General features: G+C 37.1%; 1 protein-coding gene across 1 annotated transcript in view; it reads right to left on the bottom strand.

Moving 5' to 3' along the window:
- Nucleotides 1-16,716, bottom strand: part of TMTC2 (transmembrane O-mannosyltransferase targeting cadherins 2) — a 518,935-nt gene that overhangs the window by 119,057 nt on the left and 383,162 nt on the right. Inside the window, 1 exon segment of the mRNA XM_072655497.1 lies at nucleotides 9,708-9,789. Within this exon segment, the coding sequence (XP_072511598.1) occupies nucleotides 9,708-9,789 (82 nt within the window).

The following is a 16,716-nucleotide window of genomic DNA, read 5'->3' as shown; positions in this document are numbered from 1 at the left end:
TGTATATATATACACATGTATACATATACATGTGTATATACACATGTGTGCACATTTATACATATAGGATCTTTGATTTCAATGATATAGGAGGCTTCTAGAATCATAGATTTAGAGATATAATGAATATTAAAGGTTTGGGTTCAAATCTCTCATTTCACACATGAGGAAACTAAGGCATGAAGCACGAAAATGACTAGTCCACAGGCACAAAGTGTCTGGGCGGGATCTGAACACAGATCTTCACCACTCTATCCACTACTCCACACTGCCTTTATAAACTATTGCTAGGCAGTTTAAGTAGATATCAGGACTAAACCCAGTTAGTTTTTGAGAGCAGAAGAGATTATAAAAAAACAAAACAAAACTCAAGGTGGTATTGCAAGAGACATCCTACCAGTAGGTAAGGAACTTTCCCTCCAGTTGCAAGTCTGTGCCTTTTTTTTCTTTTTTAACAATTTGCAATCCTAGAGAATTTTCTGGGGCACTGAGATGTTAAGTGACTGGTCTAGAATTAGAAAGACAACATGTGACAAAAGTGGGATTGAACCTAGCTCTTCCTGTTTTTCTGGTCATCAGTTTGTGCAATAAGCCATCTTACCTCTTGTCTATAAGGAGAGCTCAGAAACACATAATGTCCAATCTTGGCTAGGGTGTGTATGTTAGTAGGGAGATGAGCAGGGACTAGACCTGTGATTTCATGGATACTGTTAGCTAGCACCTTCTAGGGAAACTCCCTCCACCAGTGCAGTCTGCCCAAAGTCACTAAGCTAGCAAGCATTAGAGCCAGCATTTGAATGCAGGTCTTCCTAGCTTCAAGGCCAGCTCTTCATCCTCCACACAACACTGCCTTTCTGAGGATTATAGAACAAGCCATGAGCAATTCTGTTCATAACCATGTCCTTTTGTTTTGTTTTGTAGTGTTTTGTTTTCTCTTTCTTGCCAGACTCATTGTAGCAGCTACTTTGACTCCATATTGAATTCTCTGAATCACAGGCTCAAAAGAGGATCTCCAGTTATCTCTTATGAAATACATAAACTTCCGTTAAGAATCCACATGGCCTCAGGTGTCCAGAGGATATTTAGAGACCGCACAGAAGCACAGAATGTTTAGAGCTGGAAGTGACCTTATTGGTTCAACCCATAGCTAAACAAGAGTCCCCTCCCCTACTGCACTTCTGACAAGGAGTTATTTCCTTTCTCCCATATATTGTGTATTTTCCAAATGTGTCTTGAAATTTTAGGAAGAGAATGAAGAGAAATGAAGTATAAAAATTCATTGATTCCACCCTATTTCATTTGTATTCAAACTAAATCACAGGATGGCACTGGAAAGGTAGCCATGTATAGTGGATAGGAATAGGGAAGAAACAAGCATTATTAAGTACCTATTATGTGCCAGGAACTTTGCTAAGTGCTTTATAAATGATCTCATTTGATTCACACAATAGCCCTGTAAGACAGGTGCTATTATTATCCTCATTTTATGGATGAGGAAACTGAGGCGGAGACTTTCCCTGGGTAGCACAGCTAGCAAGTGAGGCCACATTTGAATTCAGACCTTCCTGACACCAGGAACAACATTCTACCCACTATGCTACCTAGCTGCATCTAGCCACTGAATAGGTCACTGGACTTGCTTTCAGGGAGTTCAAGTTCTGACTCAGAAACTTACTGGGCAAATCATTTCCCATAACTGTGTCTCAGTTTCCTCATCTGTAGAAGTAAAAAGATTAGATGAAATGGCCTCTAATCCCTTCTAAATCTAGGCTTCTGTGATCATAGAGAACAGAAAACTTAACTCCCTCCTTTTAGAGGGAAGGAAATGAAGGTCCACAGAAAACAAGTAGAAGGTTATACAGCTGGTTATGGCAAAGCCAGGCCAAGAATGTAGGGATCCTGAGCTCACAGATTTTTTTTGGCTGAATCACACTGTCATTTTTGGATGAAAAGGTTATAAAATGTCAAAAAGAAGAATGACAATTCCCCCCAAATTGAAGTGTTTCATAAACTAGGTCAATAACTCTACTTACCTATCTTTCATGGGAATAAGTAATAAAGTTAAGGAAGAAATAACAATTTCCACCATAAGTGCCTCTTTCTCTCTTGATGAGAAAGCCAATAGATCATTGCATGTTTTGAAACTTGAAAATATCCATGATTTTATCTGTTTTTCACTGAGGTCACCCTCACCAGTGAAGCAGATCAAAGCCTCTCCATGCCTCAGTGGATTTTCCTTCAGGGTTCCTGGGACCATGAAAAATCACCACTTGATGTTTGTTGGCCAAAGTCCTAAGTGACCTGCCTCTCTGAAATGCATTGCTCCTTGTCCTCCATACAAAACAAATATGCCACTACGCCCTTACTCAAAGTTTCTCTCCAGCTGGGTCCTGATTACTGCTAATAATGAATCCCAGGAAGTAGTTGCATGTATTCAAATTTTCACTATTTGAAGTTACTATTATGTAAAATATGGTAATTGGTTCCAGCCCAATGGAAATTATGTAGTACTAATTCAAATAATGTGACCACTTCATGGAATTCATTATTCAAACTACTTGGGACCACTAAGTTTTGTTGGCTAGGGTCACCTCTATTTAATGACAAGTCCCTTAAGAAAAAGACAATCATGACACCTCGCAAAAATATGTACAGTTACAAACCTTAAGTGGTACTGAACAATCTACTACTCCATTTTCAAGAGCATTAAATAGTATTGTAAATTCCAGAAATCCCTGTTGTCATGTGCCATCTGGGCCATGTTCTCCAAATATTCATAATCTATAACAGTTACAGTCAAGAGTCTAAATCACAAATTCACCCAGGACGCTGAGCTTCCACTGGAATATTCCATTGGAATACAGAATCACACTAGTATTTTACTCATCATCTCCCCAAAGGAACACAAAAAACACAATGTCAAATGGTATGGTTGTACATATAAATATACATGCATTTACATTTACCCAATTCTATGCAAGTATGTCACCATTTAAAAAAATCTCTGAGTGTACATAAAATACTAGCTAATAATACTAGCTAGCATTTCTATAGTGCTTGGAGGTTTGCAGTGCATTTTACAATCACCTCACTTTATCTTTACAACAATAGTATAAGGTAAGTTCTATTATTATCCCTATTTCACCCATGAGGAAAATGAGGTAGCTAATAACGTCTGAGGCCACTTTCTGACTCCAGATCCAGCACTCTATCAAGTGCAAACTAATATTATTGTTATTGGTGTTCCTGTTCAGGTGCTGTTATGTTTTTCAATCATGTCCAACTCTTTGGGACCCCATTTGGGGTTTTCTTGGCAAAGATATTTGCTGCATTTTATAGATCATTTTACAGATGAGAAATTGAGGTAAACAGAGTTAAGTCTGAATTCAGGAAAACAAGTCTTCCTGATTCCAGTCCAACACTCTATCCACTGCCCTCAAATATCAAAAATATTATTATCACCATTCTGTTTATCTTCATAGACAAGATAAAATATGACAATGCACCTTGCAATAAGCTTTATAACCAACTCTAGAATGGAAATTGCTCCAACTAAGAAAAAAAATACCCTTTTAAAATCAGTTCAGTCAAATTAAGGGATGACTATTAAATATGTATTTCGTTATTTTGTATGATCTTGCACTCAGTGCATACTCACCTGCCAACAAAGAATGGATGAACTAAATTTAACGGAATTAAGTTTAAAATTCCTTTACCTAGCTTTCAACCGCTTCCAGATCTAACCCCACACTCATTATTTACCAAGTTTTATTTTTATTTACTCCTTTCTATTTGTCTATGCTCTGGCCAAACTGAAGAATTCTTCATGATCCCCGGTCTACTTCCTGTATTTTCTCCCCTTTGTACATTTAATCATGCAGTTCCTAAATCCTTCTCTCTCTCTTTTTTTGCCTGTTCAATCCCAGTTTATTCTCTAAAGCACAATTCCCATACCACCTCTTCATGAAGTCTCCCACAATTCCCCTCACCAGCACTGACCATTTCCCCGTTGGACTGCACTTTGTTTTGTACTTTCTCAAAGTACATCCAGTCTTATGTTACGTTCTATTATAGTATAGAGGGAGGCAGCCCAAACCCAAACCCAGATCTTTGGAAAATGTTCAGTCTAACCTCCTAATTCTTTCCTATGCTTCATATTCCCTGCTAAACTGTTAGTTCTATGAGACTAGAGTCTATGTTTCAGTTAAACCATCTCTCCAATCACTGAAAAAAAATGATTTATACATAGAAACACTTAATAAACATTGGTTGAATACACTGCTGATATCATAATACTTGGTAATCTTCTTCTGCCCCATATCCTATTTTGTATTATGCTTCTCTGGGCACCTTACCCCCACTAGGCTGTCAGTTTCTTACAAACAGAGAGACCTGATATAATCACATCTTCTATTTCCCTCAGTTCCTAATCTGTATGTGTCTAATTAATGTTTGTCAGATGTGAATGAATGTGAGGGATATAAAAGCATTCCAATTCAACTTTAATGAGGCTTCAGAATCAAAATTAATACATTGAAACATAATTAAAATGAAAAACCTAGATAGATGAGTATTTGCTAATGCGGCATTTAGCTTATAGGCTCCTTCCCAATTGGACTACTCCGTTTCTTTTGAGAGAAATTTCTAATGAGCTTTTATTGAGCATATGGTCACACCTAGCACACATTGAAACAATCCAGTTAGGGCATGAAGACATATTTTGTGTTTAGCCTTTTTTGATAGATATGTGTGCTCAGTCTTCCTTTACGTAAGTACGTTTCAAATATAAATCCTCCAAGTAATTTTGGGTTAAGCATATAATAACATGATTTCCGTAGAATTATACACACAAATAAGGAAACTTGCCTCCCTCTTTTCTAGTGATGAGGGAAACTATATGGGAAGAACGTTATATAAGCTGTCAAATTACGCAACAGTTATTGGTAGGTTTTTATGAGTTTTGTTAAGTGCCTACTATGTGCCAAGTATTGTATGTGCTAAGTGTTGGAATACAAAGAAAGCTAAAAGTCCCTCCATTCAAGGAGCTCACAGTCTGGCTGTAACGTACAAAACAAAATGTATCTCTAAACCATATTTCTTTCTTTTTCTTTCTTATTTTTTGAGGCAATCAGGATTATGTGACTTGCCCAGAATCACATGGCTAGTAAATGTCTGGATTTGACTCAGAGTTTCATGCTTGACTCCAGGGCAGGTAGTCTATCCACTGGGCCTTCTAGGGCACCTCTATTTCTTAAATGGCCCTATTGTTCAAGATCTTAAAAAAAACTTCCGAAATTACTTATCTAGATGTAGATTATATGATCTAGGAAAAGAGATCTATCCAAGACCCAGAAAACATGAATGCTGGTCTTAGTTCTGCCGTTATGCTACTCTGCCACCTCAGAGAGATTACTTCTTAGGGCCTCAGTTTGTCTAAAGAATAATGAAGGTGATTTGGAGCATCTCTAAGGTCCATTTGCACACATATAATCCTATTGTTTTAAATATAACTTTTCATTTTCTTTTCCCCTATGGTTTATTAATAGTAACATAGTCAATAATTTATTTGATTAAATGGCATTTTAAGGTTTGCAAAGCTGTATATTTATAAGTATATGCATATTATATACATTTATACACTCACACACATATATAGCATATTTTTGTATAGGTATATATGTATACATATATACACAGAAACTTACATATATGTATATATACATACTCATACTCATACATATATGTGTAGGCATATGTATTTATATATGCATATTCATATATTATACTATATATGTGTATGCATATATACGTATATACATATACATACTCATATATTATGTGTATGTGTGTATAATTATTTCATTGGATCTCACAAGAATCCTGTGAGCTAGGGGAATAGTATTATTACCATTTTACAGATGAGTAAACTGAAGCTGAGAGTGATTAAGTAATTTTTCACAGGATCAGAGCTAGTTATTGTATGAAGCAAGATCTGAATTCAACTCTTCTGGCTTCAGGTTTGGTTTTCTATTCATTATGCCACCTGACTGCCATTTTGAATGAACAAGATTCAACAGTTACATATTGGCCAATGTAAAATGAAAAGGCAGACTTGTGCTGATTCTCAAAATAGGCTGACCCAATATTAATCTAGTCCCTTAGCTTTTCTTCCTCTTTCTACGTTCTCTTTTTGGACTACGTCCTTGATAATTACTACTGTCATAAAAGGGAAAAATGATACAAGCACTGATTGAAATTTTGTTTAAGTATACAAAAGCATGGCTTGCTTCACACAGACAAAAAAAATACAAATATACAGGGCAGCAAGGTGGCATAGTAGATAAAGTCCTGAACCTGAAGTCAAGAAGACTCATCTTCATGAGTTCAAATCTGCCTCAGGCATTTACTAGCTGTGTGACCCTAGGCAAGTCACTTAAGCCCATTTACCTCAGTTTCCTCATACGTAAAGAAAGAAATGGCAAACTAGTTCAGCATCTTTGCCAAGAAAACTCCAAATGGGGTCATGAAGAATCAGACATGACTGAAAAACAATTCAACAATAACACAAATACACAAATAGGAGACATACAGAAAGAAATGAGTTGACATTGTTAAGCTCTTAGCATATTGCCTAGCACAGTAAGTGCTTAATAAATGCTTGTTCCTTCTCATTCCTCAAGGTAGAGAATTCCCTATGTGGAAAGTCCTTCACCCTCTGCAGATCGGAAACATATGGTCTCCTAGAGTTTCTAGGAGGAAGGCGAGACTAAGGGATTGTGTGACTTACCCTGCATCACATAGTCTATGTTAGACTCAACACTGAAAACAGTGAAATCTTCCTGCCTCCAAGCCTAGATCTCTGTCCAAGGTACCTCTACCAACAATAATTAATGACTACATTATTTACTTATTTGACATCTGTGATTTATTTTTGGTTTCATTTTCATGAAATATGCATTTTGAAAAATGCATAACATCAAGAGCACCAGTTGTATTCTGGAACAGAATTAAAGCATAGAATTTCTTAGGGAAGGTTTGATTGTCTTGATTGCCCTCAGGAATATAAGAAAAATGATTCTTAGAGGTGACATAGGATTCAGAGCTAGAAGGGACTTTAAGAGATTATTTGGTCCAATTCTTTTATTTAAAATATGGGGAAACTGAGCGTCAGAGAGGCAAAGTGATTTATCTAAAATTGCACTAGAAATAAGAGAAGCCAGGCTTCAAATTTAAACCCTTTTACTCCAAACCCAGAACCATTTCCATCCCAGAAAATCACCACAAATAATCTGGAATAGACACAGTCAATGCAAATGAGAATTAGTGGATCTCCTGAAAGTACCAGGCTCATAAATTTAAAGGAACCTTAGAGGGCATCCAGTATCATCCTTTAATTTTACAGAAGAGGATACTGAGACCCAGTTAAGAGCAGAAATATTTTCCATCTTCAGCTTCAAATGTAGCCTTGAAGGGAATAAACCTAAAGGAATAGGTTCTGAGAAAAAAAAAAACTGAAACATGTAATTAAATTATTAGAAATGAACTTAGAACATATGGTTAGGGCATTAAGTTGAGACTGGATGAAAACATCATTTTGCATACCCATTGGTCCTCTAGGAGAAAGAAAAAAAATATGGAGACATTCCCCACTGTGGATAGTAGCAAGAGTGAAAATTGTGAACCCAAGGAAAAGCTGGTGGGAAATATTTTATAAAAGTAACCTTTTTCTTTTTTCTTTTTGCTTTACATGAAGAATCGTGGCTATATATAAGCTGCCTTCTTAACACATTCACATACATATGCACACTAATAAGACTGCAAGGAAAAAGAGATTGGAAGCTGTTATGCAACAGAATGTGAAAAATTACATGCTGCATTTCACTGGAAAGATAACACGTCACTACCCTCAATTTATAAACACTCACACAGACATGTAAATAAACAAATGGACTTGCGGCTGGTTAAGTGTATCCTCTATTTTTATTATTTCCATTCTTGCACACTGACAGCCTGTCACTGATTTATTTTTACCAGCTGGAACCAGGGGAAGGGATTAAGCAACATACGAGTGTATTAATTCTATTTCCTCTAAATTTAATTTCCTTCCACCTTCAGTTTTTCCACCTGAGAATAAGGAAGATAGCAAAGCCTGAAGAATATCAGAAAATATCTTTTGCAAACGATCAGCAAAATTAAATGCTTTTTTTGGCTCCTGGAAAACTATTACAGCTGTAAATCTGGCAGAAATAAACAAAACTTAACCAACACCAAAGCAGCTAAGTACTTCACTTAATACATGAGTCACTGTTAATGAAACAGCTGCATGTGACAACACTGTTATGCAGACCCAATCTGGACAAACTATCAGCTAAACTGAAAGGAATGAGTGCTTGGATTTGGTGAAGCATCCTTACTGAGAAGGGCTGAGTCAAAGCTCAACTGTTAGAGATCAGTGGAAGGAAATTAATAATCTTGGGCAAAACACTCACAGAAAGAGTCTAACGTCACCTCGTAGTGTTGGAAATAGGCAAGTTTTCCAGTTCTGTAGGATACTTTCCTTTTTTTTCAGAAAGAAATAAGCAGATTTCTTGCAGTGTTTTGAAAACTTGCAAAGTGAACACAAACAATTAAGTCTTCTTTGAGATGATCAGTTAACTTGAAAGGGAGAAAGTTTCTGAGTAGTTTTGTCATTTTAGTCATGTCCCCATTTGAGGTTTTCTTGACAAAGACTGAAGTGGTTTGCCATTTCTGTCTCCAGCTCATGTCACAGATGAGGAAACTGAGGCAAACTGGTTAAGTGACTTTCCCAGGGTCACATAGCTAGTAAGTGTCTGAGTCCAGATTTGAACTCAGGAAGATGAGTCTTTCTGACTCTAGGCTAAGAGCTATCTACTTTATCACCTACTTGCCCTCTAGGTAGTTTTACTGCTAAATTATTTTGTCAGAAATCATTTAAAAATCTTAAATATGGAAACAATATCAATATTTGTGGCTCTTTATTAGGTATACAGAACAGAATGAGAGGGAAAGACCAAAAGATGAAGGAAGTTCAAAAAGGAAGGGAAAGATGGAGGAAAGGAAAAGAGAAGCAGAGACAGAGAGAGAGAAATAGAGAAAGGAAAAAGGATAATGACAGAGACAGAAAGAGACAGGGCCAGAGAGACAGAGACAGAGATAGAAAGAGGAGAGACAAAACAGAGAGGCAGAGAGAGGGAAGGGGAGGGGATGAAAGGTAGGAGAGGAGAGAGGAAAGGGAAGAAAGAAAGGGAAGAGGGGAAAGGGAAGGAGAGAGGGAGGGGAAAGAGAGACAAACAGAGAGAGAGACACAGAGAGACAGAGACACAGAGAGAGAGGGGACAGAAGAGGGCATAAAGAGAGAGGATCACAGAACTAGAGGTGGAAGGTACCCAAGAGGTCATGTAGCACTCTATGAAGAACTCTGGACAGGGAGCTGTACCATTTGTGTGATCTGAGACAAGTTTGCTTCTCTGAGCTTCTGTTATCATCTGCCAAATGAGCAGGCTGGGTGAGATGGCCTCTCACATTCATTCCAGCTCAAAATGTGTAATCATAGTCTTCCTCTCTCCTTCCACAGTTCAGGAAACTAAGGTCCAGAAAGGAGGCATGAATTCCATTGGTATTTAATGGCTGAGCCAGAATTCAGGAGGAAGACAAAAAGAGAAACCTTCAAGTCAGCAACTACTCACCATAGTGCATGTAACAGTTGCCTCTGGTGGGATCCAGCTGAATAGCCTTCAAGAAGAATTTTTCAGCCTCACTCTTACGACCCTTAAAAATGGAAGAGAGGGAGAAAAGAATGATTAAATAATTACCAGTCCTTTATGGTTCCTAAGTCATCACCTACTTCCTGCATAAAAATGAATTATTCTGCTTTTAATTTCTAACGATTAGATAAAATATTTAATGCTACAGCTATTCCATTCCCAATGTCATGTGGATGTTGTGGAATTTCAACCATTTTTGTTGACATCTCCTATGGTGAAAAGGCTACTCAATCTTACAGTATGAAGATCAAAATGGTACTTCTAGAGACTTGGGTTGTATTTCTACCTCCTTACATTTTAATTCTTAAGTGATTCATATTTTGTTACTTTATATTTTAATTGTTAACTGATTAGCAATTTGTTACTTTAATTTTATTTTACTTGAAAAAATGGATGAAAAATATTGATGCTAGCTTTGAGTGAATGACTAACCATGTATATCACAAAAATCACAAAAACTGAGAATTGGGAAGGACCTCAGAGGTCTTCTGGTCAAAGTAAAAATCTATTCTAGGACATGTGTAATAAGTGCTCATTAAGGAGGTGAAGACCTACGGTGATGTGGAACCTCTTACCTCTCAAGGCAGCTCAATCTAATTTGAGAAAGTTTTAATTATTAAAAATTAAATTAAAAATTAAATAATTAAATAATTTTTAAAAAATTGTATAAAACCAAAATCTCCCTCTCTGTAACTTCTTTACTGTTCTCAGGTTTTCCTTCTGGAACAATATATGATAAAAACTAATCTCTCATCCAAGAGAGAATCTTCAAGTAGGCAGTAGCAGTTAGCAATACCATCCTCCTCCCCCTCAAAAAATGACAGCCAGAAATGGACAAGGTACCAGATGTACAGCAGGACTATCAATTCCGTCCTTTTGAATATCATGCTTCTCTGAATGCAGTCTACAGTGTCATTAGCCCAGCTCCTATATTACCCTGCTGATTCATACTGAACCTGTAGTTGGCCAAAATCTCCGAATCTCAACAACTTTTTCCTATCCTCTACTTGTCAAATTCATTTCTTGAACCCAAATATGTGCCTTTATATTTGCCGCTATTAAATTTCTTCATGTTGGATACTGCTCAACATCTTTGCTTTTCAAGATTTTGGGGGGGATTCTGACTTTCACTAATATATTAGCCATTGGCCTCAGTTTCCTCAACAGTGAAATCAGAAGGCTGGATTTTAAGGTCCTTTCTAGCTCTAAACATAAGATCTATCACTTATATTTCTCACTTTTGTATTATTTGAAAATTTGATAAACATGTCATCTATATCTCTATCAAAGTCATTAATAAAATTATTTATAAACACAGAGCAAGGACACATCATTTGAGCATGCTACTAGAGACCTCTCTCCAAGGTAATATTTTTTCATTAATAATTAACTGCTCCTTGGTCCTGCTTATTCAACAATTTCAAATCCAACAAACCATGTTATCATTTAGCCCACATCTTTCCATATTGTCTGAAAGGATCCATAAGGAACTTTATCAAACGCACGATACAACATGACATTTGGAAACTTGTATAGGAAAAAGCAAAATCTTACCAACTGAGAATAGCACCTCCTCCCACCTTACCTTCAAATCAGGCTAATTTTTTTTTAAAAAAATTATCAAAACTGTCTTCAAGATTTAATTAGTATAGGGGACCAAGGCTTGGTTCATTTTAGCTTCCCTGAATATGAAATAGCCAGGACAAGAGGGTTTGATTTTTGACCAAAGACCAGACTCTTGAACTACACTGGGAAGTTAAGTCAATGCTTTATCCTGGTTAAACATCCCTTCTTTGTTCTGAATGTCATTCCCCCTTTTATGACTAAGTAAACCTCTTGTTGCTAACAGATAGATGGATTACCAGTGTATCATTTTGTTTTAGTTTTGGATCTAAGTTACCAGGGAATTTACTTGAATAAAAGCAAATTCATTACAACCCAGAAGAGCCTCTAGAAATCATGTACTCTCCAATGATCCAAAACTTTCATCTGACAGATGAATAAACTGAGCACACTCCCTGCAGCCCCTTTCAGATTACCTGCAGAGAAATTAGCTGACTTGCTTAAGGTCACAAAGTATAGCAATGGTGGAGGTGTCTCTCGTGGTTTATACTGCAGGGTCACTTTCATTACACCATGATATTCTGAGATCCTTGGTGAAAAATATATGAACCATATAAAGTGAAAACCATTGCATGTATTATGTTTGCAGATATTCAGGAAAAAAGAAAAAAGTAATCTTACATATATTGTTCTCCTTATGTTTTATTAGGATGTCTGAAGGGGAAGGTTCACAGTTAAAGCAGCCAGATGAGAGGCAATAAAGGGGTTGGGTGTAATGCCTTAGCAAAACAATAGATGGAAGGCCATCAACAAAAACACATACACCTCATCAGAAAAACAAGTGGAGTAGTGTCCACTGTGATTGCTCAGTAGACCAAGTCATAAAATTCAATGAGCCCCATCATCCACCTCATGCCAGAAGAAACACAGCTAAAGCCAAAACACTCTTTCTCAAAGGAAACACTGAACTATCCTGCAAAACCCCATTTTTTCCCCTCTGCGGTCATTAATTAGCTGGTTATCTGCCAACTAAGTGAGAGGGCAAAGAACTCATCAGACAGGGCAGTGGGTAATCAAGTAATGTCTCCATGCCAAAGTCACTTTGGACATTCACACCATAAGCTTTAGATCCTGCAAGTGGAAAAATTATACTATATCAATTAAATAAACTATTTTATCACTTTCTTTTCAGGAGGATAAAAGAAAATGAAATATTACTTTTGCAGCAAGTCTTGCCCTTGTTTAGTTATGGAGTTATCCAGGTAGGAAATAATCTTTATTGAATCTTTATTTCCACATAGGCAACCCATGTAATCATTAAGCATTTTGGCTGGCACAATTAAATTCAATTTAATTTACATTGACCCGGTACCCCATCTTTCCAGAAGTACTATTCTAGGCTTGGGAGAGACACAGTTCTCAAGTTAACGGATACAATCCAGGGTTCTATTTTTGGCTACAACCTCCACCTTTTCCCCCTCTTCCTCCCTTCCTCTCTCCCTCCTCTCCTCCTCCTCCTCATTGTTGTCATTGTCATCTCCTTCCTCCTTCTCTCTCTCTGTCCCCTTGCCCCCCCCATATATATATATATATATTATATTTATAAAGTATGTATATACTTTCACTCTCTATGATGTCATCTGACCTCCAGTTTAGATATCATCCCTTTAGAGATGCTTTCTAGATCTATACGTCTGACATTAACTCTCTCCTGAACTTCAGTCCTGTATCTCCAAATGCCTGATAAAATATCTCCACCTAAATGTTCAATATGCATCTCAAAATCAGTATGTTTAAAATGAAACTCTTCTTTCATCATTAAATGTTCCTCTCTTCCTCTTAATTACTCTATTTCCACATCATTCATCAAGAAATCCAGGTATGTTACTTAAATGAGGCATCTTGGACTCTTCAGGATCCCTCACCCTTCTACCTAATCACTAGCCCAGTTTTTATTGATTGTACCTTTACAACACCTCTCCCATCCACTCCCTTCACTATCACTCCAGATCAAACTCTTAATCACTCTTTGTTGTAACAGTTTTCTAATTGGTCTCCATGTATCCAGTCTCTCCCTTCTCCAATCCATCCTCCACACAGCCATCAGTGATTTTTCCAAAGCAAAGATCTGTCATTGTCTTATTCAAGAATCTTTGGTGACTCCCTACCACCCTTACAATACATAATCTCATCTGTTTGGCATTTGAAGACCCATACAAATTGGCTTATTTTGGGGGGCTACATGTTATTAACATAATTACATGTCATTTTCCATCACTTGGTATAATTTCTAGCCCAACTGGTTTACTCACTATTATCAATCCATGAAACTCCATTTCTGCTTTTAAGTCAATATATGCTGTCTGTGCCTGGAATGTTCCTCTTACTGACTTCTTAAGGTTGGTAAGGCTCAACTCAAGTACTATCTCCCAAAAGAAGCCTTTCCTTATCCTCACAATTTCAGTGACTTTGTAAATTATTAGGTTTATCTTTTGTGTTCAGTTATATGCGTGTTTCATTTCTCTCTTCCTCCCCAGTGGGATTATAATTAGGTAACAACTAGTGCAAATCATGAATCCCATGAAGTAAACGTGTATTCAAATTCATACATTTGGAAGTTCTAATAATATAAACATATTAATGAGTTCTAAGTCAACAGAAATATGAAGTACAAATATAAATAATGATACCCACCTTCATTTAGAGGATTTGTTATTTCCATGAATTGGACCTATCTGTATAGACCCCCCTCTCACATTTGAAAATTGAAACTGAGAAAAGGTTAAGTACCTTACTAAATATCACACAGGTAGTAAGTAACAAAGGCAAAATTTGAACTCAGGTCTACAGATTCCAAATCCAGTTTTCTATTCATTGTACCATGGTTCTTTTCCTTCCCATTTCTTTTTCCACTATTCCTTCTCTTGTACCCACAATTATGTACTGGTGTATTTGATACTGGGCCAGCTAGTTGGTGCGGTGTCTAGAACATTGGTTTGGAATTAAGAGGACATATCTTCCTGAGTTCAAATCTGGCCTCAACACCTATTAGTTCTGTGACCCTGGGCAAGTCACTTCACCCTGTTTGCCTCAGTTTCCACATCTGTAAAATGACATGGAAAAAGAAATGACAAGCCACTCCAGTATCTTTACCCAGAAAACCCTAAATGGGTCATGACTAATCAGAGACGATTAAATAATAACATGTTTGATATTAATGTACAATCTGAAGTGTAACACTTTGATACTAGGAATAATAGGCAAATAAAGACATATGATATTGCTCAGATTCTCCAACATTTTATAATTTTTCCTCTTTCTGGTCATAAAAAATATATATGCAATATATAGAGGGTATTCCAAAAGTATTAATCTTAAGCTTTAATAGAATAAAACTACACTAAGACTTATGGAATATTATAAATGCATATATACAGGAAAAATGTCTTTCCTACATGGAAAGACAGATTATATAAGTACATATACATATATGTATATATCTACATCCAAAGTAAGGCTATATAATGCATAATTACTATTCCCAAGAAATAGAAGTAAAACCCTCTGTTTGACTTTTAAGTCTTTCAGAACCTTACTATTTGACCAATCTTCTTACACTTCACTCCCCTCAATGGAATCTACAGGTCAATGAGTCTGGCTTCTTTGCTTTTCCCCACATAGGGCACGTCCATTTCCCAATCCTGGGAATTTTCAGTGGCTGTACCACATAAAATAACATCATTTGTAAGCCTGTTCCAGTCCCCTTAATACGAATATGTCCCTCTGAGATCACCATTATTGCCAGTTCATCTTGTTCATTTCTTGTTAGTACATAATTGTTTGCATGTTGCTTCCTACCTTAGGTGGTGAACTCTTTGAAGGCAGGGGCTGTTTTTCCTGGACATACAAAGAAAGGCAAAAACAGCCCCTGTTTTCAAGGACAGAGTATTAGATCACTCTACCAGAGACCTCCCTCCAAGGGAGAGTAATATTATTCCTTTAAGAATTCACTGGTAATTGGGTTTGCTTATTCAAGCCAATGCCTGGTCCATGGTAGGTGCTCAATAAATTGTTGTTTGAATAAATTGACTTTGAGGATAGAGACAAGGAATGGATCCATGATTTGGTAGGTATGGGAGAGTCTCAGGAGAGGAAACTCTGTCTCCCTATACAGGTAAGCACTGTATCTATAATTTGTAGTCTTAGAGGGTGGCCTAGAGCCCTGAAATGTTAAATGACTGACCCAGGGTCATCACAGCCTCTCAGTGTGTGTGTGTGTGTGTGTGTGTGTGTGTGTGTGTGTGTGTGTGCATGAGAGAGAGACAGAGACAGAGACAGAGAGAGACACAGACAGACAAAGAATTTGAACCTAAGTGTTGATGGTATCTAGGCCAGATGTCTAATTCGCTAACTCATATCAGTCCTTTATTCATTAAGTATTCACTGTGTGCAGAGGAGTCATATGAGGAAAACAGAATTTCTATGACACATAGTCTCCCTATAAGTACTTATTGAAGATTTCCTTAAGATAATGACATTAACAAGATACAGTGGTATCCTTTACTGAAATCCTCCTTCCAGGAATCACTGGGGTGTTGGAAGGATGCAGGGTGCTCAACATCCATGCCAGAAGAAGAGAATCTCTGGCACATCCTACCAACAGAAGAGATGCTGAATATAGGCCAGCATGTCTACTGTCCAAAGATCCCTCATCAGGTTGGACTCAGCATGATCAAATGTTCAGACAAGCATGAAGCAACCAATAAGCATTTATTATGTACCTACTATGTGCCAGCCCCCCATGCTAGATGATAGGGATGCAAAGACAAAAAAAAGAAAGAACTTACATTTTCTAAAGAATCCTTAAGGAAGTCAAGGACTCCTAAGAGGCTAAGATGAGAAAGAAGAGTATTCCAAGCATGAAGGGGGAGTCAAAGAAAAGGCCTGAAATAGATCAAATGAAAGGACCAGCAAATAAACAATATGGCTGGAATGTAGAGTATCATAGCACCTAGAATTGGAAGGGACATAAGTGGTTATCTAGTCCAGTCACTACAATTTACAGATGAGGAATCTAAAGCCAAAGGAGGTTGTGAATTCTCCAAGGTCCCATCAGTAGAAAGAGTCAGAGCCAAGACGTGAACCCTGGTCTTCCAACTCTAAAGCTGGTATTGTTTTCACTGTATCATAATGAGTTACTTATACCAATGAAATTTTAGGTCAAGACAAAAAAAAAAATAAGTGATGGTATCATGACTCTATAGAGAATGACTCTATAACAATAAAACTGATTAGTTTGAGTTGAGAATTGTACCTCAGGTTTTCTGTCATGCACAAGACAACGTCCTAACATAACAGATCAGGAAGA

This window comes from Notamacropus eugenii, chromosome 3 (genome assembly GCF_028372415.1).
Source record: "Notamacropus eugenii isolate mMacEug1 chromosome 3, mMacEug1.pri_v2, whole genome shotgun sequence".
NCBI lineage: Eukaryota > Metazoa > Chordata > Mammalia > Diprotodontia > Macropodidae > Notamacropus > Notamacropus eugenii.
Note: the sequence above shows the minus strand (reverse complement) of the source record. Positions and strands in the feature narration are given on the sequence as shown.